The following is a 26,411-nucleotide window of genomic DNA, read 5'->3' as shown; positions in this document are numbered from 1 at the left end:
TCCAATCTGCTGCGCTACTTAATATCTTGCATTTATTTCAATGTGCTGCATTATTGAAAGTCTGGGTGAGTGTGATCTCTATTTTGAAAGATAAAGGATCTTATCCAACAGTCATTATATTATTGACAAAAATTCCATCGTAAATACCACAGTCATTTTTCTTCCTGAAGGCAGGTTGTTTGGGATCTGACTTGAACTCTCATCTTGAAACAATACATTACTTCTCTGCAGTAGCCTTTAAATAAACAAGAAACTTACTTTCTATTTTCTGTGAGTTTTATTTCACTCCAGAATTCAGAGAAATATGCTTCCAATAAAGACAGATTATTTTATATTTTCTATGCAAATCACAATGGAAAAAACCACAGACATTCAAAATCCTCCATAAATTAAACTGACTATTTTCCTGTATTTCTAATACCCCATTCGAAACCCTGTTGTGAGAGAGTTAATAGGATCTTCCACCAGTAGCCATGCACTCAAGAATTCACCTCCTGGCACATTTCCCTGGCAAGCAGGTTTACATGGAAAGCACTGTTATTGGAAAGCTTCTGTCCTCTTCATGGCATTTCATCTCTTTCAACTGCTATAAAAGCTTTGAGTAGACATAAAACATCCCTGGTTATACACTGGCCTGTTTCTTATGATATGTCTGGCCAACTAAGCATGAAGCCTAGCTCAGGAAAACCTGAAGTTCACTGGGGTCTTGAGGTGTTTAGTAATATAAATTAACAATGAAAATAAATTCTATTGACCATACATAGCTTTGTTCATGTATGTATATATATACACATATATATATATGTATATAGACAAATCTCTTAGGATCTGGCACTCAGTGAGGACAAAGCACTATAGTTCCTTTAAAATGGAGCTAAACCACTTACATGCCAAACATAGCAAATAAGAGCACTAACTAGTTATTCCTCCTGTACACTGATTAGCTGAAATCTTAATAGGACACTCAAGAATAGGTTTAAACAAAAAATTTCAAATAGCAATGAAAACAAACAATATACATTTTAATATGCTCTTAAACATGCAACACCTTCATTTACACCTTCATTTGTGTAAATCTGTGCAGATTCATGTAATTACTGCAACGACAGTTCACCTCTGCCCTGGGATTTTAAAATCTCCTTTACAACATCTCTTCCAAACAAACCAAACCAAATGAAATATCAGATCACAGACAGAGAATCATGGAGGCAAGGACATATTTTATCATATAAATATTTCAGTACCTGCATAGAAGCAAGTTCCTGAACATTTGACTCAGAAAAGGCACAGATGGGTAATTTTCCTTTCAAACTTCATTATAGTTCTGCAACAGTTTCAAAAATATCCCTGTGAATTGACTGTCACCATCAGATCACTGACAACTAAAGGTAAATGCTCTGCTGAGATACGCACGTGGTCTCTCTCTCTCCTGTGCATTGGGAGAGCTCACGACTTCTATGGGCAATTTTCCCACCTTCCTCTCACAGCCTCCTCCTCCCATCAGGGGAAATGTTTGCAAGAAGAGGAGGAGGCTGCTAAGCAGCATGCCTTATCTTTCTCCTTCCCTTTAATGCTCAATCAGGAAAAAATAACGTAGGCAGGGGTTCTAATACAGCCAATTACTAATGACCTCAAGCTGAGAGGGAGCGTCTTTGCTGCTCTATTCAACAGCCACTTGGGTCGAAAGGATCCCCAGGGTTTGTGAATCAAAATGTCAACCAAAGGATCTAAGCCAAGAGGTCAGCCCCTGAAACCCTGAATACTGATCATCTTGCAGAACTGACTCTGTGCTCTTGCCTGTGCTCAGCAGCTTATGAGCACAAGGGAGAGAATACAACATAACTGCACCTCGCACACTCAGTGCTAAATTTGTAAACAACTTTTCAGATGAAGCTGCATATTCATTATTATTATAGCGTTGTCATCCAGAAATGCAACAGCAGTTTGAAGTAACCATATGCTAATGGATAGCAGATCAGCCAAATGCAAAGGCAAAAAGCATGCATACAAAAAGATGGGAAAACTGATAGGATATTTGTACATTTCTGCCTAAAAGATGCATTTAGTTGTAAAAATAATTATGCGTATTACACTGACAACGCAGATGAAGGAAGAGGAAATTACTACTTGTTTCATGGCTTGGCAGTATAAGCCATAAAAGTAAGCCTAAAATGGAACTTTTTTCCCACTACCACAACTTTTTATTCTCTTGATTCATATTGGCTCGTAGTCCTTACTTTAGATAAGGCAGTTTACTTAGATAAAGTTATCTAGCTGTGGCTGTGAGTTACTTCAGGCATCACATATGCTTTTTGCTCTTTCTTCTGTCCTAGTACCATCTTGTCAGAAGAAGCTAATGAAATTAGAAAAAGGAAATGGAGAGATGGTTTTTTTCATATGTAAGACGAATATACTGTTCTTCCTAACCTTCACAAAAGATGTGATCTTCATAGGGACTTTGCTGCAAGTCCTAGGTACAGTTTACAACAAAATAGGATGCTGCTGAGTCCTTGATTTAATGAAAACTTAGGAAGCCAATTCAATTCACTGCAGGGACAGCTTTGTTCTTTCATTATGATTCTTTTTTAATGAGAAAGACGATTGCAAGGATAAACTTTATTCCTCCGAATTTTTACACTAATTACATACAAAGCACCATTCTGGCAGCAGGACTTATCTCCTTCAGGCAATACAGTTATCATCTTGTAACCACACTTCAAATCTCCCGTATGAATGCTGGAGCTACGTGCATTGAATATGGATCCTGCTACCCTGGCTAGCAGCTTGAATTGATGAATATTTAAAGATTTCATAAATCACAGGCAAATACTGATACTGCATGAAATGGGAGAGGCAACCCTTGCATTCTGCTTACAGCTGTAGGATCAAGGGTACACTGTTTTATCAGAACCATTAACTTTCCTCATTGTGGTGGGGAAGGATGGTTGGTTTCGTAAACACTGCTGGAGATGTTTATGTATTAGGGAGAAAAAAGAGTCACATCCATGTACTAACACTAAAAAGGACATTTATCCCTTAATTCTACAGAAAGTACACTGTTGCGCTCTGTTTCTGATTCAGCTCACACCGTTAAGAGACAATTTATTATTTGATACACTGTCAGACAATCTTGGCTAGATGGGGAGCTGCTTTATTCTCAGGTGGAATGACCAAGTAGCATGTTTGCCCCTGCACAACATTCTGATACCATGAGCCAAATTTCAAAGCTCTGTATGTGCTCAGTGCCGTGGTATCTGAGCACTTCCAGGAATGTATCGTGCAACACCTGGCTTTCAGCACAATCAAAAGCCTTGATTCTTTTACCTCTAACATCTGTGCCCATATTTGAATCTGTGGTACAAAAATGAATATGTGTTACTGCAGCTGCTGAGATGAGATTGCAAATCAAGCAGCAAGAAGCACAAGTGTTCAAACTGTACTTCCTAAGAGCTTCCTAGAGCCTGCCCACTCATGCCTCTGGCAACAATGTTTATGTTCTCGCAACGATGTTTATGTTCTGAAATGGGTGCTCACAGATTTGTGTCCAGATTAGCACCACAGTTGAGAGGTTGGCATGGCTTCTGTACGAGCATGCAAGGAGCGAGCTTCAAGGGCTCAGCAACAAAATCTGAACCTTAATCCAAACCTCAATGCCTGCAAATATATGTTGCAGATTTGCCCCAAGATTCAGATTTTGATGCTGGAATCGACAATAAAATCATCACAGTATAAAATACTCCACTGAGACCATTTTTTTTGATTCTGCTAAATTCCAGTAGCTACCTATGATGTTGCAGCTGTAAACTGAATAAATGCATTGCCTCCCATTTTATTGAGTCTGTGCTTTCTATTTATGGACTTACTGGCTTGGAATGGCCACATCTAGCTAAATGTTTCTAGATAGGAAACCATGTGTACACTGACTCCAGGAGAAAACTGCCTTATTGTCAAGTAGTTTATTCAGTATAGACATTGCCTCACAGCAATGCTGCAGCATCTTGATCCATGCAGCGAACATGGTCCATAGCCCTAGGACATCAGCCAACCTAAAGCCTGGCCTCCCTTTTGTGCTCACTGCCTTTAGTGCCTGTAAAGTTTGCTCTTATAAAATATGCACCTATTCCTTGAATCATGGTGAAAACTTGAATGCTGTGTCTAGAAGAAACTGTTGAGGGCATAAATCTGGTAGCCAGAAACATGACTGTGCGTAAATTTCTTGAACTGAGCGTGCTCTGAGCACTTATGCTTCAGTTGGTCAGTGATTTGAATCCTCCAGGTATTTTGTTACGAGAAGAGGTACTCATAGTTCACTTTCATCCAAAATTCACTTTGCTGTGCAGACAAGACCTCCCATATGCTCATTTAGGTCAAGACGACAGTAAGGGTTCTCCATCTTTTTCTTCCTCTTGACTGTATCTGTAGACACAGGAAAAGTGAGGGGATCGTATCCCTTTGTTCAACACCCCCTTGCAGCTTCTTTTGTTTGTGATGCCAGAAAGAAGACTGCTTTGGCCAGCAAAGCTATTTTGAAAGCAACCTGGTAAAACAAGAGGCATTTCTGGACCCTCAGTGAGCTGTATTGGGGACTGTGGGTCACTCTTACAGGGAATGCTGCAGCATGGATGCTTGATTAGGCCTGGCCTTTATTGCTCTGGGGTCATCATGAGCACATTAGGGTTTGCCTCATTAAAGCATGGCACACAGGGCTTGGGCTTAACTGCTGCCACCTGCATAAAGGAACAGTGCTTTCCAACTTTCAGTTTGTATGTGCTGTGGGATGTAGATGATTTATTTTAATAATATGATGCAATAGGATAGAATGGGCTACTTTCTCTAGGATTAATAGAAAAACACACATTTTGTGATATGAGATGTGTGCTATGCGTTTGGACAGTGGGTGCATAACCTAAAAATCAGGAGCACAAAACTGACAAATAAAAAGAATAAAAAGAAAGGGCTGAGGTTTCTTGTGTGGCTCTACCTGCCAACACATTCTCATTACGTCTGGGGCCAGGATTCCTCCCTGTAAGTGTTTATTTGTAACTTGCTAAACAGCTGGCAAAGCAAAGTGCACCTGATGAAAATGAGAATTGACTAAACCCTGAGATGCCTGGTCCCTTGTGTGGGCATAAAGTAGGCAGCAGGGCCAAAGCACGAATACCTGTGTGTATTGGTTAGTGTAACAAGGAGGGCTGACAAGGTAAAGCCCAGAGGGTTAAAAGAATCTCAGCCTCTCCACTAGCAAAAGTAAAACAAAACAAAAGACAGAAAGCTCAAATCTATTGTTTTTTTTAATCCTGCCTCCTCACCAACAATGCGTTCTATTGTTTTTTACCCTGTCCTCTTACAGCAATGTGGAATAAATCAAACTTTATTGAAATTGCATCTGTTTCTGCATTATGGCTGAAGAATACAAGATGATATCTTTGCACTGGGAAGGGAAATTCTGTGGTTTTGGGAAACTGTTCAAAAAAAATAGTATCCCAAGGACCTCTGAAAACTATACGAACAGGAGAAGTTTAACACCTCCATTGAATTGTAGCCACCTACAGAATAGAAAAATAAATGTTCCTACAGTAGAGAGGATCAGCATTCAGCATTTTATAGCAGGAAATTTTGAAAAAACAACTGAAAACAGAGGGAAAATTCAAGTGCAAACAAAGCGATTAAGCAAATGTGGCTGGATGGGAAATTGGATCTAGTCACGCATTTTTTTCTGGTTAGATTGCCATGGTGTCCACTGTGTGGTGGGCAAATCCTGACACATAAAAAGTCATAATTCTTGCTCCTGTGCGCATGCTATGCAAACCAAGCAAGTTTGCATGTGACAAAAGAAATATGTGCAATTTTAACTGTCTGTAGTCAGTCAGAATTTTAGTTTCATTTCTGATAAAGTACAGAATTTCTTCTGAATATGGAAAGGGCTTTTCAAGCTGGAGACAAAAGGCCTGCTTGGCTGACCATTTTCATAATAAACACATCCCGCACACTTTGGCATCCATAATTAGAAGCCCAGAGTAATTAGGAGAAAGTGCACTGCTGACTGCACAGCTTTACCTGGGGGCGAACCTGCAATGCTGCTACAAACATACCAAGGACCAGAATGCCATTATTTTTCACTTGTCCCAAGCAATGCTCACTGCAATGTTTCATTTTACAGTACAGCGTCAGACTGGCCCGTGCACTGGGAGGACCCGCAGGAGCTTGGCCAGCTCAATAGGAATTTGCCCTGCAGGTCCCCCTGCTTTCAAGGCAGATGCTGCCTCTTCGAGACATCCGCAGTGTGTCCCTGTGGGCTGGGTCACGGCTGCCCTCGGGGACCACGCACCACTTCTGTCACCAGCAGAGAGGAGCAGAAGGCAACACTTCCGCTCCCCTACAGCTGTGGAGGTTTTGTTCAACACTGGAAGCATTAACAAGCTCCTTGTTCTACAGCTGAGGCATGACCATATTGAGGAAGCTGAATGATGAACAAATACATCTTTTCTAATCAAAATCAGCCCCCATCATCAGAAGTGAACAGAAAGTCCCATATTTCTGAAGCCTTCTCATGGAAAATCCTGATGGGATCAATACATTTCCAGTAGACATTTCATCTCAATGGTACAGCACATTTCGCTTGATGTACAGTACATTTAATGTATTTTGATCATCTTAAATCATGTATTTCCTATATTTCCAAGATGTTATGAGCGAGCTAGAAAAAGAGGTGTTAATATGGATGAAATTCTGCTATGTCTACCTAAGTTAATTGCATAACACTGGCTTTGCAGTTTATATAGCATTGCTAGTGGAAGTAAATTGAGTAAAAAGAGCCATGTGCCCTTTCTATCATTCAGTAAATAGCTGACACTCACTGCAGTAAAATAGCCCAACTCCTTCAAAGTGCTCTACTTTCTTTCAAGCAGCCTGTTTCAGTCTTTTTGGGGAAGTAGGAAGGAGGTTAAGGTTGGTTGTTTTTCATATATCTAAATGGAGATCCATATTTGAATAGCAGGTATGTTGGGGATTTACATACGATTGAAATACTTAGGTCATAAGCCAATCCAAGACAGAAATCTATAAAAATTAACATTCCAGTGATATGACTTCAATCCTTAATAGTCTGACAGGACTCTGTAGCTGACTCTGGGGCACAGATCAGATCTGATTATATGTCAGATCTAAGACATTACAGTTACTCTAGGGAAAACCATATTTCCATTGGCATATGCTATAATCTCATCACTTAGCCTAGAAGCAGAATTAATCCAGACATACACTGATTCATAAAACCTTTTCTGAACTAGCAAATTATTGTCAGCCTTCAGTAATGGTGGGCTGAAAATATTCAGTAACTTGTTGCACTAAAATTAAAGGAACAACTTGAAGTGTGAAGTGCGACTCAGCCAGAATTTGGCCCTAAGGCTGTATGTTCTCCTTCTGTTCAAAATACATGCCTACTGTTCTCTCATTCCTTGCTTTCCAAAATAACAAAAATTAGCAATTTCACCTTTTTTCTTTTTTTTTTTTTAATGGTGTCTAGTAGATGTGTTGTTTTCATTTGTAGCATATGTGAGGTGGCTTTTAGAAGTGATTTATTTTTGATTGCAAGCTGCCGATGCCTTCACCCATGTTGACTGTTAGTAATTAGCACCTTCTGGTCCACTGTGGACAGTTTCCCACTTGCTGCTTTTTAAGGTGCTAAAACTCATCTTCACCAGCTCTATGTCCCCTAGTTCCATTTCCCTGTCAGGAAGACTGCTAAGGCTTTTCTTTTCCTCAATTAGTAATAATCTACAACCCAAAGGACTATCTTCAAGTGTCTTGGCAGGATTTTGTTAAGCTGGATCCTCTGCTGATGAGGGGACTGAGCTGCAATAGTATGTGTTAGAGCCTTCCTCTCAAATCAGAGGTCTTACCATGGACAAAAATAGGTTTTGGCTGTGAAAACAACAGGTATGAAAGGAAATCACCTCAAGAAAGAAATGAGGATTTCCTTATTACCTATTAAATTTTTGGCAATCGGCTAGATGAAACATAATGCTATCTGTCTTATAATGATATCGATGTCTTATAATGTTGCATTAGTGACATTAATTTTTATTGCATTGTTTTCCTACAAAAAAGCCCCTAAAGAATTCTATTCAGACCTCAGTACTTCAATACTGGTGGATTTATGAGCATTTGACTGGAAGCTATAGCAGGTACATATTTGTGGGTGTCTACTGGCATCTGTGTATGCCTGAGTGTGTGCATTCCTAGCAGGGAAGAACCACAGCACTCACTTCTTAATGCAAATAAAATGCTGAACTTCAACATACATATAAAAGAAATATTAAGATGAGCACAAAAATATCAATTATAACAGAGACAGTTATCTAGTTACCAGACTCATCATTTAACACAAACAGTCAGAATTCAACCAACAGAAGAGGTAGTTAGATTTTGCTCCAGGAAAATCTCAATTTGGCCAAATCCTTTCCCTGTTTGTGACCATTACCTGAATAGTATCCATGTTGTAAGGCTCATCAGAAAATCTCATAAGAACAGATCTCCTTGTGACATTTCTGTCATTGCTCATTTCTGGTCATGAGAACAAAATTGCAATAACGATGAAAAGTCATACTCTTGGGGACTTCATGGCTTAAAACTGTTGAGCCCACTTTTACTGCATTCAAAGTGGTTCCCCATCTTGACCTACAGCACACGCTGGCTTGCCCCCCAAGGGAATGAAGCTTAAAGCTACTCAGAGATTGCAGCTCCTGCGGGACTTGTCTATCTCTTACAGTGCCTGATCCCATGAGGATGAGCTGCAAGGTGTCAGTCCTTATCTTTGCATTCACTAAAGGGCTGTGATAAAACTATTTTGGAGAAAACAATCATGATCCAAAATAAAAAAAATGTAGGGGAAGCTGTTGATGTCCATGGACAAACTTTGCTTGCTAGAAGTTGGGCATTCACTACTGATGGCTTTTGTCAGAGGAGCTCAGCAATCAGGAGCTTTAATCATTCGCTCCTGATGATTTTCAGAACTCAGTGCAAATTCTACCTTTTCAGTGTCAATCAGGGAGTTTATACTGGGCAAGATGAACAGTGAGAGAAGGCTAAGCCAAAGGGGATGCACAGTGAAACAAAATCCGGAAGAAGCCTCTAAAGAAAGAGGAGTTCCTGATGTCTCAGGAAATTACAATTTTCAGACCCACAGTGAATTAAGTTCTTTTGGCCACCTGAAGTGACTCATTCTGTGCTGGTACATTTCTGCAAACCCCAGAGATTAAGAAAGCAAGCAAAGACAAAGACAAAGGGATGCAGTCATTTTTGACTGCCAGCCAACTCAGAATGGTTTGATTTCTGAAAGGGAAAGAGGGGAATTCAAAGAATCTGAAATCTTGCATACAGAGTAGGAGAACCACACTTGAAAAAAAGCCTTCTGACGTTCCCAGCACTCAGAACAGAATCAGCCCATATAAAATTAATGTAATTACTATGCAATTTCCATCTGTTAACGAAGCCAAATGATTAGAGCTGCTAGAAAAACTGCCTTAGTGGAACAAACACAGATAATGAATTTAAATAAATACACAAGCAAAAAGACAATGTCAAGCTCAATCACTTGGCAATAGTAAAAGTCAAGTAAATGAACTCTCTGTGTATTGCCATATCATCCAGCAGCAGTGTTATGGTGAGTGCCTGGATCATGGCTTTCTTTGCCTCTGTAGCCAATTTTGTTCTGGATTTTCTTGGGCTCTATGCCAAAACTATCTATCTTTTTTTGACAGCTCCTTTTCCAGATTATTCCACTGGTACCCTTTACGTTTTGCTGTGGTTGTTCATATGCTCTGCAGGCCTGTTTAAACACCTTCCCCAACCATTCTCACATGCCCAGAAAATATTTTTCACCTTTCCCTAACACTTTCCCAGTTTGCTTCACAAACCTGCTTTACAGAAACAACAGATAGCTCAAATAAACTCTCTTTAGTGCTCCACTACATTTTTAACAGCGCTAGAAATTATTTATAAAAATATTGTATAATTTTAATATATATTTTTATAAGTGTAAAACAAGTGCTTGATAGAGTTTTTGGAAATCAGTTTATATTAGGTGTCATAACAGTATTTTAAACAACCCCACAAGATACAGCAGTATTACAGGCCATATATCCCTTCAGCAGCTAGCATTTTCAAAAAAGTAAGATCTATTTAAAAGTCACAGGGACTTAGCTTCCAAAATATCTAAATTGGTCTTGAAAAGGATATTTCTGGGATAGAACTTGTGAACAGCTACGCAATCCTACACTCAGAAGAATTATTTTTAACCGTAGTTCTCCAGAAAGATGCTACTAATACACATTTTAAACCTTTTGTGGAGAAAGCATTTGGTGATGCTTCCCCCTACACAAACTGAAACAACAAGACAATGAAACACTGCCTGAGCAATCTTTCCATATATAAGAGTTGACATTTCCTCAGCAAATTGGTCTTCATCAGCTCTGAAAAATGTCAATGGAGAACAGGTTTAATAAACTTAAGTTGAAATACATTTAAGCACTTTGTGCCGGAGCACAGCAGTATATTTTTAAATGTCCATTTTGTAAGGGAAATGAAGTACTTACTATTTTTGGAGCACTATCATATTTTATAGTATTGTATCACAATACTGTACTAAGAGTGAAGAACTTTAGCTTCACAGTTGTTTCCAAATCATGAGAAGATATAATGTCAAGGAAGATCTCAAAATATTTGCTCCTATATGAAAATGTGAAGCCCTCAGTATGCTGATAAATGTGCCATGGCCTAAAAAATTTGTTTATTCATTTCATCCTTAGAGCCCTCCCTTCTTTATGTCAGAAGATGGTAAGTAGGAAAAGGCATGATAATTTTGCTTTTTTATTTTGCTTCTAATCCATGTGTTCAGTAAAAGTGAATAAATAAAATGATTATGGAAAAATGAGTGGGTGAGAAATGTACTAAAACACATTCATCTTCCACACCTCATCCAGGCATGCAATCTGAGAGAAGGGAGAGATGGGCAGCAAAACCATAAAAAACTATATAGACTATCAAAACTATGTAGACTGTCAGAGGATCATTTGACGCAGGGTATCGAAGTGTGTTTGAGTGCATTTCTCACTGTGGAAGGCAGATTGCTTACAAAGGCCTCATCCCGTAACAGAGACAGGGCCGTAGAGCCACTCTGCCCACGCAGCATCTCGGGGAGACCGCAGAATCCAGAATTCCCTCCCTACATCTCCTAGGGATTTTTTTCTCTCTTTTTTTTTCTTTTTCTAATAGTAGGTGACTATGCCTTGATCAGCAACTAGAACCAGCTACCTCTTCTTTGTTTGCATCTAAGTTCTCCTTAGCCTATGTAAGATGTAAGGCATACTAGTATTTCCCAGCAGGACATGCTGTCAAATCTAAAACTAACCCTGACTGTGTGTCTGTGGAACCAGAGAGGCAGATGTTAAGAACAGCATTTGCATAATAATAGTTAGGAAGTGAATAGTATTGATGTATCTTTCTGTTTTTATGCAGCATCACCATCCTTGCTATCTACTAATTTATTCCTTCCTAGTGAAGATTTATTTTTTCAGTTCATCCAGTACCTATTATTCGTTAATATAAATATGTTACAAATGTTATTAGGATATGTATCTAAATGACAGTCAAGTATAACTCAGTTGTTGCTCTTCCAGAAAAGCCTTATCATAGTTGACTTTTTCTCCACAACAGTTAGGTGTTTCAGAGAAAGTCACTCACCTTGTCTGACAGCTAGCGTTGTTGTGTAGACCAAGAATAGGAGGATATAATTGAGGAAGCTCTGAAAAACAGGTGTGTTGGCATGGAAATCTTCTGACAAATACTTGCTCGTCAGGCCAATGCCACAGATAAGGAGGGAGAGTACCTGGCCAAGAGCCACAGACAGCAAGAGATCCCTAAAAAGAATGAGAAAAACACAGACATAAAACATTCAGCCGCTTCGCCAAACCAGAAATGCTCATCCTCCTGCAAGAAGCATGTTTGAAAGGGCTAGGACACAGGAAGAAACATGATGCTTCAATGAGCCAGGTACTTGTTGGATGTTGCTATTGTAACTTTTATATTATTTCTGCTCTTATCACTGATTTAAACATTGCTGAAACTAAAACTAACCATTGATAGTAAATATTTACCATTTAATTTCACATGTACATAGAATAAATGCAACCAAAATACAGCACTGTTTTTTTCCAGTGTCCACCCACAGAAAGACCCAGGAGTGTCATTCAGATAAAGGTAGTTATAGCTGTTCCAGAACTTAGGAGCCACAGAGAAAAATCAGAGAAAGGATTTTATCATGTTTTGCCATCAATGCAAATTTACTGTATAACTTTATTCCTTTCTTTCATTTCGATTTCATTGTATAAACTGTTCTTTCCATCTGCTGTGCAAATGCATGTATCTTTTTTCATCTTTGTCATTGCTTACTTTCCCTTCTGTTTTTTCGGAGGGAGGAAATTTTTTCATTATTGTCTTCCTCTGGTTCTTGAAAATGTATTTTCCAGTTTGGTTTCTTGGATTAGTCTGTATTTCTTGACTCTTCCTCTGCATTTCCCTGTTACCAGGCTCCCCATTCTCTCTCCCCACAGCTATCCGATAGTTGCTCCTTTGTTGCATGTTCTCTGTCTATCATTTTCTCCTCTTTACTCAAGAAACTGTTAAATCCAAAAGCCCACTCTTTTACAGCCTATAACCTTTTTATATCTTTTCTTCAGTTTTCTCAGTGATATCCTTTTCCTTTCCAAGTGTCTTTGTCTCTTTTCCTCTTTCCTCAGAACTTTATTATCTCTTAACTTTACAGTTCAGCCCAAACCACCATGCTTTCTTCAGGTTTTGTCATAGGATATTCTGTCTCCATAGCATAGGGATATATATATATATATATATGTACATGTACATATATATATATTTGATTACCCTTAAGAGTTTTCCCAGTTTCACTATTTTGTCAGTACTATCATGCTGATCAAGTCTGTTCCATAGCTACACCCTTCCCCTTGCAAAAGTACAAAAATGCAAAAATGCAGCATGTCGGCATAGAACAGGAGCAAGAACTACTGCAAGGAAATGCAAAAGGACATTAAAAGGAGACGTATAGTCCCAACCCTGCTGCTGCTGCTGTCACTGCCACCAGCCCCAGGAAAAGGGGCTGCAAGTCCCTGAGGGAACCCAGGAAGGAGACAGGAAGATGGGAGAGGAGCATGTTACGCACAGGTCTCACTACAGCCCTGGTACAAAGAAAAAGGTATTAAAGAAGCCTGTGGAAGGAGGAGAGCACTCTGTTCAGCTGTAAAAATATTTTGTGCGTATTTTCCTCTTCCAGACAGTAAAAAAAAAAAAAAAAAAAAAAAAAAAAAAAAAATTGCTTCAAGGCTACTTTGCTTTCCCTGACTGATTTCTCTGACCCTGGTTGTGACTATTTGGCAGCGAGGAGGACCTGTGCTACAGCAACAAGTTTCCTAGTAAACTCAAGTGTCAAATTTGTTTCTCTTTTTCTCATAAACAATCCTCCCACTAATGTGTATCAGTGTCAGTCATGGCATGATTCAACCAAACAGACACTGGAAAGCACAGGAGCCTGGGTAGTTATATTCACATAACATACCTTGCCGACAAACAGCCTGACACAGAGAGTAAGAGAACAAACTTGATTGTGCTAAATCTTGTGTTTTGATGGGAGACTGCTGCCTATGTAGAAACTCAGATGCAGTAACCATTGCCTCAACTTTTACATTGCCCACTGCAATGCAAAATGACTGCATGAAATAAACACACTCAACAGAGACGACATCTAAGACTAGGAAGCGAAGGCTGCCAAAGCTACGGAGCCTCAATCCTTGCCACCATCTGCAATGCTATATGATGTGAAACAGGAAACTGGAACAGTGACTGCGATTTAAATCCACAGAATAAGCTTGTAAACTTGTATACTTTTATCCTTTATCATGTTGGATGCTGTTTTTTATGTCTTTGAGGTGCAATGAAGGTTCATGCAGCACTGTCCTCATCTGTAGTTTCTGTAGTTTTATTCATTAATAAATTAATGTTTGCAAATTTGTATCTCTAAATGTTTTGCTGCTTTACACAGGACACAGGTGGTTATTAGCCTTTCTCTGCGCCTCAGATAAAACTATTAACAAATGTTACATTACATCCATTGTGGTATTGCATCTGTTCTAGAAAGAAGCATCTTGGATCCTACTTTGATTTACAGAAAGCTAAATATAGCCTTACTTAACTACTCATGAAAGGATTTTGTCAATAATATGTTCATTGCTCCATATGGCAATCAGCTGTTGGACATCACTAATCATACCATTTTTTTCTTCTTGTGGGAAGTTTGATGAGGCCTTATAAACGGCAGAACTTTTTATCTCGGTTCTCTATATTTAGATATGTCACCAGGCCTAACCAGGCAGTCTTGACACTTGTATCAAAAATTCAAGCAAACAAAAATTAAAAAACATCAATCAATTTTTTTCAGGGCTTTATATGATAACTATAGCCCTCTGTGGAGTACATTTTGATTCTGTCCCTGTCATTTTGCAATTTATAAACCAGATATTTTTTCAATGGTTGATTCTTTTACAAGCTATTCACCCAAATTTATAAGTGACAGTTTTCCTACAGAACACATGCAGCTGTCTACAGACCTACCTATAGCTTGTCTTCAGCTTTTATATTTTACATTTCATAAATATACAAACAAGAAATTAGATAATTTCCTGGTATCTTCAAGGTAATTCGTATTTTGTGGTGTTCTCTGCAATTTGTGTGGGCAAGTGATCTTCTCATGAACTCATGATGTTCATTCGGTAATACAGAGCAAGACATTCTTCCCTTGGAAAACACTAGTTTAGGACCGTCTCTTCGAATTTTTTCCTGGCATTTGAATTATAATCCTATATTGGAACGAATCAGATTCATTTCAGTCTAGCCACTCTTGCTAGTTAATCTGTCCAACACTTGCTATTGAGTTGAACACGTATTTTGAAGTAGGAAGTAGAGGGTCAGAATTACTCCTAGACCTCCAGGTGTCACACTGCTAGGTATCTGTCATGGGAATTTCACGATACACTAACAGAGATTAAACAATACTTCTTTACAGCCTCTTTAGAAACAGTGTCAGACAATAAAGCCTCAACTTTGCATTGGGAGCCATTTAATTCTGTTTAAACATTTGGGCTGGTAGCTGCTACACATCATTTTTACTTGCTCCTCCAGGCATATGGAAATTCCTATTAGTTGTTTTTCTCCCTGTTTATCAACCATGGTAACATCACAAACTTCTGAAGACAGATATTCTCATATCAAAAAACTCTAAAGCTAGTGCTTAGTTCCTAGCACATACATGCTGGCATGATAAAAAAATACTAGATGCATAACCTCAAGTTCTCCTGCATTTATTTTTCATGAGGTTAGAACATACAGCTCTGACTTATTAGTCCATTTCCATCTCCTCCCGAAAATATTAAAGCATCATTTACAGCACCAAATCAATGCAGTGCAACATTCAGAATGGGCCACACCATCACAGCTGCCGTATGCTGGATGAATCAGTGACTTACAAAAGGTGGCTAAGTGATTTAAACATTCAGGGCTGTTTTATTCTGACACTAAATCCTATTTTAAAGCACTTTCCATGTCAGTTTTCTTTTTACTTCATTGCTTTCCCTCCTCTCTTTTGTACTTTACATGGTCCCTTCCCACTGAAAGGTCCCTACTGCATCAGTTAAAGAGTACGTTAGAGAGTAGAGAACAGAGGCTACTGCTGCTTTTAATCTCTAGCATGAAGCTTGTTAATCTTCCAGCATGCCACAGACTCCAGTAGTCAGATTAGCAGTCTGTTTCCTGATCTGAGGTTTCACGAGATGAACACATCTGTAAAGGCTGTTCTATACCACTGCTAGAACAGGCCTGCAGGCAGGACTACACTTTCTCTGGGATGATAATGACTGCTATACATAGTTATCTTTCAAAATGTTCCAAGTGTGTATTTAAAAAAAGAAAAAAACAGATACACTTACTTTAGAGACTGATTGCTGTTATACCTTAGCTAAGTTGATGATGTCTGTCACGGCACTACGATTCTGCCAAGCTTCTTCACTTGAGTGTGTTTTAATGTATTTATATAAAAGCATAAGAAAAAATGAACAAGTCTTTTAAAAAACAGTCTTAAAAACTGTACTTTTATTCAAAGTGAGCTGAGGTTACTTCCTTATGAGAATCATTTATTTAAATGCCTAAAGGTGGATGTGGAGTCTTATCTTAAACACCTATCAATAAAAATGTGGATACATACTACTATAAGAAAAGAAGGAGAAGTAAATGTGAAAAACTCAAAGGTCAAAAAAAAGGGATGTACTTGCTTCTGCCATGGATAAGCTTTTAAGTTCCAACATCCCATCATATTTAAATAGCTACTTAATGAGGACATGAATGTTACTCCCATATTTTGCTGTGTGCACTTAATACACATGGGCAGCTTGGGAAAGAATAAATTAACAAGACTTGCTAAAACCTTTTTCAGGACAACCAACTGAGCTCTCACTGAAAGCTAAAGCTGCAGGTTTTCTAATAGGTCTTAAACATATGAAAATCTCCTAATTGTCCTGCATTGCTTTGAAATTGATTGTACCTAGAGAAAGAAATTATATGCTAATTTTGCACAAAAACTTAGTTTTTCTTATTTTCCCACTATTCTGACATGTCCACTACACAGGGAAGAAATTCTACAAGTTGGCACATGCAAACCTTCCTTCCTCCCTGCCTCCCTTGGTAAGGATTGCAGCAAGTATCTTCAGTTAATATATTAAAGCACCTGCAACTTGCTTTAGAGCAATTTACATAAGTGATCACAACATTCTATAATAAAATGTTCATACCACTAAAGAGCAAGCAAGTTCCCCCACATACATATCAATAATAACACAGTTGGCACATGCACCACATTTATTCTATTAGTCAACTACTACTACTCCCATAATGTGCATTCTCCGTGGTCATACTGGAAGATGTCCCAAATAACTATAATGGTCTTGAAGGTCTACACAAAAGACTTTTTCTATTTCTGGCAGAGAAGAACAAACCAACCTAAAATATTTTCAGAATATAGGCATCAAGGCTGCATTGTTGAACAGTAAAATACCAAAGCCTCAATCCCACCTAAAACCATATACTCAATCAGAATATGAATAACTCTAACATTCACCTACAAATCAGAGAATGAAACCCACGCAACACCAAGCCTATCCGTCACTTAATTCCTAGTGAGTCATTACTTTAAAATCTTCAGTTGCATTTAAATGATGTGTACTTGATCTCAGCACTAAGGATGAATTATCTGCATGGTTAGTTGCAAAGTACCTCAAGCTCCACTGGACTGATAATCCAAAGATACTTTGCAGTATCTTGAGAGGATTAGCTCTTTATCTTCCAAACTTGAACATTTTAGTCTCTTTACAAGAGGACAGCACTGTGGACTCTATGTCTTGCAAGTCTTCTGGCCGGTCTGAAAAGCTCCAGGCCTTGAAAACCAAGGCCTGTTTTTTGAAGAAAAGATGGTATTGGAAAAAATTGCTAATTCTGAGTTCCTCATCTGTTTTCTGCCCTGCATTCTGATTAAGCTAAAAAAGACTTCTTCCTTCCCTCCTTCCCTCCTTTTTTTTGCTTTCCTTCCTTCTTTCCTTCTTTCTACCAAGGCCTTGAGCCCTTTCAGGTGGGTCAGAAGAAAAAAATTAATTTCTTTTTCACTGCAGTTAAAAGGCTTTCTAACTTAAGCTGAGGAGAGGAGGAGAGCTCTGTGCCTTCTTGCTATCACCCTTTCTTCCTGCCTCCTCAGGTCACCACCTTCTCCTCACTGTCATTGTGACTCCGGACAATGAGAACCAAATCTTTCAGATACTTTCCTCAGTGCAGTGAAGCTTTGTATTGCATGGGATCGACTGTATTTGCATGTTCCTGGTTATACATCACATTTCTGTAGAAAGTGACTTACCCAGGTGGATCCCAAAGGAGAGAAGTGAGATTGTTCTCATCTTTAGAGAGCCACTCGGGTGGCTCCACAGAGAAGACTGCAGGTGCTGTGAGGCATGGGCAGGCAAAGTGGAGTCTCAGCATGAAGCTGAAGTTTGCAGCTCATGCAAAGCCGCAGAAAGAGCAGTGAGGAGCAGAGAACAGTCAGCCAGATCTCACATACGTCCTCCCAAGAGCTGGAGAAGCCCAGGCAGCCTTTGCTGTCTCCCAGTCATCAAGTTAACTGGAAGGACACACTGGGCACAGGGAGAGCTGTGCACGTTTTTTATTCTTTACGTTCTGGCTTTCCTAGTTGCTTAGGTTTTTTTTTAATTTTAAGATTCTAATTTTTATTGAAATACAACTCAGCTTGAGTTTGAGAGCCTTTTGGGGTAGTAAAATTCAAAATGTAGGTACATCCACCTCCAAGCTGCAGCTGACTCAGGGACCTTTTTCTTCTAAATGATAGCTTGAAGGGCTAGCATAAATTGCTTGGTTCTGATAAAAACAAAGCAGAATCACATTCAGCAAGTCTCAAGATTCTCTGGAGCAGTTTAAGACAAGATCTTGCCTAATAAATTTTTTGTCTCTTGTACATTGCCAATTTCAGCAACTCTTGAAAATGGGTTTCATTTATTATAGGCTTTTATCCAAGTTCACACACACACCCATGTGCTCACAAATGTGTATGTTTTATAATTCTTTAATAACAAAGGAACTGGAAATGCTTTAAGGTTATTCTTACTCTTATAAAACTTACCCCTGCATTTAATATTTAACAATACACTGCAGAGACGATCTGCTGCAGTGACTGCAAGTGCAAACATAGCACTTCATATTTTTATTTTTAATAGCAAATGCATTGAAAAGCAGCAAAAGTAGGTGCAGAGAGAAAATTTCCAGGATCTTATCTAGACTGAGTCCAGTGGTAGAACGTTATAGATAATTCTTCCTTCTTTTTTGGGGGGGGATGCAACTTGTTAATAGTCAGCTTAATCATACCAGCTGACAAAAAAAAAAAAAAAAAAACAAAAACAAGTTCATCCTAAAAGCATGCCTAAATTTTAAAATAGACCGCTGCCTTCCAACCAGCCACTTCCTAGTGCTTAGTTCACCTATAGATCACAGCAGGACTTTGAACACCATGGACCTTTTCTATTTAACAGTGAAGGTCACTCCATATGTAGTTCTTGGAAACTTCCCAGTCTAGAGAGCACTGGATAGACTGAAAATATTTCAACCTTTCTGATGGAATCAAAAATACAAAATCATATTTCAGGTTATTTTGGTCAAATAAATTAACTGACTGATGCTAACTGCAGCCCATAAACTTTTATGAATTGTCACTATCTATCCCAGTCTGATGAGAGAAATCAAGGCTTCTAGATCTGGAGATTCCACCTTGATTAGAAGAATAAATGAGGGAATTGATTTTCCACGTGAAAGCTTACAAAAATCGTTACAAACACTGCTCGATTAATATACTACTTTGAAATCATTAACTCTTCTATTCAATTCAGAGATTGATCAGCGCAAGAAAGGAAAGGTATACAAATATTCCAGAAATTAATTCCAAAAACAAGATTTCTAATCTTAGGAATAGAATCAAGAAATCCAGTATGGATTAAGAGTGAGCTGTAATTTCTCAGGCTAGAATTCTACATGAACAACAAGAATGGCTGAAAATTTTACATTTTATCCTATGAAAATTAGGCAGAGCCATTGGGCTGCTGGAAAAGCTTGAGCACCAGTGTTTTATAATTAAAGAATAAAGCATACAAATAGATGGCCTTCTATGAGATAGATGTATGCTCTTACTCTGTTCTAGATGCACCAGTTAGACCCTTTAGCTCTTAGAGAAATGTGGAACAGGGAAGGACTGACAGCTATCTGACCCTTGGAGAAAATGAAGTTCTCTGTCAAATTCCATTAGTTCATCTCACTTGCAGTGGTTTTTATGCCTGAAGCTCAGGACACTATAAATACAGTGATTAATATCTTTAGATAACATGAGAAACAGTTTTAAAAGTTTCAGTTCAGTTAAGATCATCATCACCCAGTTTTCTCAGAGGAGCTCAGAGCCTGCAGTAATAGACCTGGATGATTCCCAGCGTCAAGAAAAATAGCTCACTAGTGCCCTAAGAAGTACAACATCGCTTGCTATTGCTCTCTTGCCATTACTGCACAGTGTGTTAATACAGTTTAAACTGATGGGCACTCATGGACTAAGTCTTACACTTACTGAGAGGAAGTTGATAAAGAAAGAGGTGAAAAACATTATAGTTCCTGCTATACCCCTGCCACTGATAAGCTACTGATAATCTTGATTGAGCACTCTGATGGAAAACAAGTTTAAATGACTCAAGATTCCTCAAGTGATAGATGCTTGTGTGACTGAATTCAGTACGGCCAGAAACAAGGAGTATGGGCTTGGAAAATTAGGCAGAATTCCTAGAAAAAAGTAGGTATATGAGTTAATGATGACGTGTGATTACAAATCTTTGCTGATACTCCTGAAAATTGCAAAAGTTGTGCCCTTGTAAAATGCATAATTCTAAGCACATGCACTCCTGCACACTGGATGTGCACCCACAAACAGATTGTGCTTTATTTGTCTCTCCAATGAAATTAGAGGATAAAAAAAGGAGAGGTATGAATACTGCAGGTGCAAAATTGCATCTCCTGAGGCTTTTGGAGAACTAGAACCACTAGTTCAATTGTTACAAGATGTAGATTTTTTTTCCTGTTTTTTTATATAAGCACCTCAACCAAATGCAGATGATTGTTCATCCTAGAGAACATTTAATATCTAATGCTAATGTAAAAATATAATTTAAAAATCAGGTTGATTGGCTTTTTTTGGCTTGTTTTTGCAAAATCTTTTGCTTGGCTAAAACAAAGTATACTTAATACTTCAGATCACAACTATTGATTTTCTGCAACTTTTCCAGAAGTTATCAATAGCGACTTTGATAATATCGAAATATGGAAAAGTTGAAAAATTCATGCTTCCGTGGGCCACATCTTCTCCTTAGATAGGTACTTGCAATTCCCACAGATCTGAATTTTCTTTACAGGACATTCCAACTATCATCTACACGTTTAAAACAGGTAAAAGAAACTTGAAGAAAAATGTTCTCAAATTGGCCCCTGAAGAGTGGTCCCTTAATTGCCCCCCTGGTACTGAAAGACAAAGAACATGCACATTAGCATTTCACCAAGGATGGCACTAATCTGCTGCACACTTTCCTAAATCCTCAGCTGCTTCAAAGGAGAGAGGTCTGCATGCCTGTGGCTCATTCTGACTTAGACTCTTCAAGGCTCTGACCTTCTTTCACTGTTTCCCACGTGTGGGTTAATATTCCTGCTGCCTCATTTGCAGCCCCTCAAGAAGGAGTAATTCTCATAGCTGTTTGGTCATGGTATTATGGCAAATGCAAGGACATTAAAGTTTCATGCATTTTTTCCAACAGTTCTTTAACATATGGAGGCCAGGATTTTTTGCTTTTGGGTGAGTGCCTTCCTCTTCCCTCACCTTGCCAGTGAAGCCTGCGTTCTTCATTTCATGATGGCTCAGCTTCAACAGGAGGAATGGAAAATGCCCTCATGAGATCTACTTCTAATTTACCTGTAATTTTAATATGCCACAGGAGGTAGACGTGTGTTTGAATGCCACAGAAGATGTGTGTCAGAACGCCTGAACTTAGATCCCACTTAGGCGACTGTTTTAAGAGTTAGGCTGTGTCTTAAAGTCGGGTACCATCTCTTGGAAGAGAAGCTTGTCTTCTAGCATTAAAGCAATTGTTTAAGCACAGCACTACAGCAGGAGGGTTTCAATAGTGAATTCCAATTTCACGTAGGTAGTTACCTCAGTGCTGCAGCAATGAGGGATTTCAGAAAGCCATCCTTCCTCGCTTAGCTGTTCTCCTTTAACAGGGAACTTAGGTGCTTAACTCAGACTTACAGATGCCACTCCAAGAGTTCACTACCTAAAATCAGGGTAACAAAGCTCAGCATGACCATCTCTAAATCCCTCTGTAGATCTGGGGAAAGTCAATATTTTAGGGAAGTAACCGATTTTGGGTGTCCCACTCACAGGACTTTAACGGTGTTTTCATCCATGTCGGTTACTAGTTATTTCTAAAATCAAGGTCTCTTGAAGGTGTTTCAAACTGGGTGCCCAGAATTGATGCAGCCATAATCCATAGTTGCTTTTGAAGGTCTTCTCTTCCCTTCTACTTCTGCAGTATCTTCTACTTCTGCAATATCATAGGCCTCCAAGAAAGGAAGCACGCAGTGAAAAGGGCCACTGCAAAGTTAGTTACCCTTCTCAAACGAAAACGCAGTGCAGATACTCAACTCCTTGCTTTCACTGTTTGCTCACTGTGCAGCAGCAATAGCCATTAGCTAGACTAAACTTCATGTGAGGCCCACACTTATGAGGCTGTGTTTAAATTTCTATGCCCTATAATTCAAAGAGAAAAAAGATATTGTGAGCAGAAGCTACAACTGGAGAGAATTCATCTGCTAAATGAACAGATCAGCTATTTGCAACACAAAGCTCTTCATTTTTAGATATTAGTGAGGTGGTTCTGGTTTACTGCTTTACCCTTAGGCTCCAAGAGAAATCTCTCCCTTCCTTTCAATCCAGTGAAACGGCATGACTGCCTCTGTCAACACGGTAAGTTTATTACAGACCTGACACAATTTGATGGAACAGACTGTTTAAAAAAGGGGGGGGGGGCACTGATCTCATTTTTGCTGATTTTAATGGGGTTTAAAATTGCAAGGTGTTTGAAACATTTTTTCTTAGCAAAAATTAAAAATTCAGAAGTGATCTAAGAAGGTGTCACGTGCAGATTTTTAGAAGGTCAGGATGGAGTAATTCTTGGCCTACAGGATTCTGCTGTGGTCCTAAATGTACTACCAAAGCTACTGATAACCTAAGAGAGGAGAATTATGACTCACTTAAAGTAAAATGAAACCTTGAAAGAAAGGGGAGGTATAAGGTCCTCTTGCAGGAGATAAACCAGGTCTGACATTTTGACCCTGTACCTGCCTACATTCACTGCTTTCCTGGTTGCTTTATTGCAATTTCTCCACAATATTAGCATGTATATTTTGGATGTGCAACCAAAGAATTTTCTGTAAAAACACCAACAGTCACATACAATAAATTTACTTACTGGGATTTGAGTAAAGCATATTTTTGCCTTCCCAGCACTGAACAGTGGAGTAGCACAGAGAAGCCAAACAGGTTGTAAACAGGCAACTGAGGGTCTCCCCTTTCTATGTGGCTGATACCACACATATTCCAGCACACATGGTGGCAGGCCACAGCACACTCCTGAACTAGCTGCAGTAAATCAGATCAGCCCTTAGGCAGCACTGATTTATTCTGGGAAGTTAATCAGCACCATGCTGCTCTCCTGATTGCAGTAGGTAAGGAGGTTTTCTTCTTTATCCTCAGGTGTGCCCCTCTCATCATCCCTGGCACTGGCAAATGGCACTCCTATATTATCAGGGCCCCAGGCTTCTCTGCACCTAGAACTTCACTAGAAAGAGACTTAGTCCCCTGCAAAGAATTAAAAGTACGGTAATTCCTCCTTGCAAATGTTCCACGGAGCAACTGTTCATCTCATGGAGAGTCATCTCAATTTCCCCTGCATTGCACCTCCTTTGAAGGGCTAGACATTAGAGGGAACACTCATACTGTTTTGCCCTTGTGTATGTGGATTAGAAAGTAGTCTTCACAAGCACCTAAAGATAGGGGAATTGTCCTTTGAAGAAGGCCATCTCTCTGTAAAGACAGCCAGAGAGAATGGCATTCCAGCTCAACTGTCTCCAAAACGATGACTTCTCAAAAAATGAGTAAAAAGTCCACTGGAAAAGAGGGATACTTCCTCACAAACTGCATTTTCACCAGCAGAGGATCTTTCACCTTCCAGCCACATACAAGCATGGTCACAACCTTCACCTGAAAAGTTTACTTTACTACTTCTCCCAACATAGTCTAGATGTGTGCTTGGGGTGAAAAGAGCAGGGGACCACTCTGGCAGTTGAAATGAAGAGTGTGAGGAAAAAAACAGGTATTAAATTATTTTCTGTGCATGCATGGTATTTGAGTCACTCTGAATTAAGCTTTACAGAGCTACTACTACAAGAATATATGAATAAACCTGTTGTTAGTATTCAAAAGAAGAGGAAGAAGTTTTGTGTTATTCAGTAGCATTGCTCTCCAGAAATCACCTGAGTGAAAAGAGGATTGAAAGGCTCCAGTTATAACTGAAGGATGAAATTCCAGCCTTACTCTGAATTTCCTTGCCTTTCTGAATTTAAGGTAGCCGTTAAGTAGGATTTTGCTATACCAGTATGTATTTCATTTTTCATTGATTTATTTTTACCTAGTGAGAAATAAGAGAAAGAAAGAAAGAAAAGGCAGAAATTCTCTTACAAGCCGTGTCAGGGAAACAAATGACATACCTATCATATACAGCACATACACTGATTTAAGAGATTATATTCAGGCAAGCCATATTGTGACATAATTGTAGGTACCTTACATGTTGTTACTGAGCAACATACGCTGGTTAATTTATGTCTGGAATGGATTATTTTACAAGGACCATATGGGCCTGTAAAGCAGCTAAATACCTCATGATGTAAAAAAGTAAATTAGCTTTTCATTTTGTTCATTAGTTTACTTATGGATTAAACTAAAATTTAACTAAGCTGTAATTAAATTACTCTGAACAAGGCAAATGGTTTTGGGTATAAAACACAGTTAGAACATGTGAATCAGTGTTTATATCTGTGTTAAGCAGGTGTAACTCATCTGGAAGCTCCCGACCTGAGGTGATGTGAGGGACAGACAGGGCTGATAATGACTTTGAAATGTCCTTTCCTAAGGCCACCACACTTAAGAGAAAATTCTGTCACCTGAAATTTGGCTGTGAGTCAAAACAACCCTGTGGCTTGCGCAAGTAGGGAAATCCAGACCAAGGCTGAAAACTTGTTAAGACTTGTGAAATATAATGAATATGATTTACCCAACAGGATTTATAGAGAAGACTTATTTTCTTGGGGAGACAGAAGTGGAGGACATCATGGAAGACAGTTTGCAGCTGCAAAAATATCTTTACCTATGAAACCCAAATTTGGCATGACAACAGCCCTTCAAATGTTCAGTTTTACAGGACATTAATGAAGAGAATCTTTTTGTTCATTGTGACTTTTTTCCCATAGCTCTCTAAATCTGATCACTAGGCCAAGTATTTGAACAGAACAGTGGCAGTCAATGAGAAAGTTTTGGTATCGCTGGCCATCAAATCAAGGCACGCTTGCTATTATAGTTTCCGTAGGGCATGCATCTTACTATGCAAAAATAGGTAATACATGACCCATCAAATTGAGAACCAGGCATTATTTTTGCTATTTTCCAGCTTACGCTTTTGGGAAATATCACACTTCATCAGTCTGTGCTGTATAGCTATGCAATGTACAGAGAATCATCAGTATTATATTAAGGTGTACATTTAAATATTTTCATGATCAACTAATGTGATTATGTATATGGAAGCATGCTTGAGAGATATCATGGGACAAGATGAGAGACATTAATCTTGCAATTAACTGTGTGCTTGCATTTAATTTATATGCTTTTATTATTTAGTACCTATGTCAACCACTTAATTTGCCTGCAAATCATTTTCTTATACAGTATTAATGAAACATGCTATACTGAAATTCATCAACCTATGGAAATTAGAGATGAGAAAGACTCATTATATCATCAATTCATCCTCTTCTAGTTTAAAACAGTTCAAGAGCTGTGGCTTCAGGAACCACTCCTTCAAGAAGAGTATTTCAGTTCAAGAAGCAACCACAGAAGCAAAGAAGCCTCCCCTCAACACAGTGCTGTCCTCTCTCCACCTGTGACTGACACGGGGAAATTGGTAGCTGGGGCAGTAACCACGCTGAGGCCATGCTGCCTGCTGAGCTTGTGCCATAGCAACATCAAATGGTTAAAGAACATAACCTGCAGCTTCTGACACTTTTGGCAAGCATCTGTTAGGCTGTCTAGGGTGTCTGATGATTTTTGCAAGGCCAGACTGAAAAAGCATTCCCATAGCCCAGCCTAGCTTGTGGGATGCAAGTTATGGACCATGGTCCAAAGATCTTAACCCTGCAGTGGGAATCAGGAAATGCAGACAGGGAGCTTTAGCTACGAGGTTTTCTCCCTTGGGTCTATCCCCAGTTCTTTCACAGCCTCGATTTACTCTCCAGTAATGGCTGTTGTGTCTGTGGAAGGTGCTCACTGATGGTTCAGCTCCTCCTAACTCCCTGTGGGCAAGACCACCTCACTCCTCAAAGAA

General features: G+C 39.0%; 1 protein-coding gene across 2 annotated transcripts in view; it reads right to left on the bottom strand.

The window, feature by feature from the left end:
• SLC35F1 (solute carrier family 35 member F1) overlaps nt 1–26,411 on the bottom strand; it is a 258,606-nt gene that overhangs the window by 98,006 nt on the left and 134,189 nt on the right. For both annotated transcript variants that reach the window (XM_064508919.1, XM_064508918.1), the window contains one exon: nt 11,743–11,918. In XM_064508919.1, the coding sequence (XP_064364989.1) occupies nt 11,743–11,918 (176 nt within the window). The remainder of the gene's footprint in view (nt 1–11,742; nt 11,919–26,411) is intronic.

This window comes from Dromaius novaehollandiae, chromosome 3, assembly GCF_036370855.1.
Source record: "Dromaius novaehollandiae isolate bDroNov1 chromosome 3, bDroNov1.hap1, whole genome shotgun sequence".
In the NCBI taxonomy this organism is placed as follows: domain Eukaryota; kingdom Metazoa; phylum Chordata; class Aves; order Casuariiformes; family Dromaiidae; genus Dromaius; species Dromaius novaehollandiae.
This window is presented reverse-complemented; position numbering and strand designations above follow the sequence as displayed.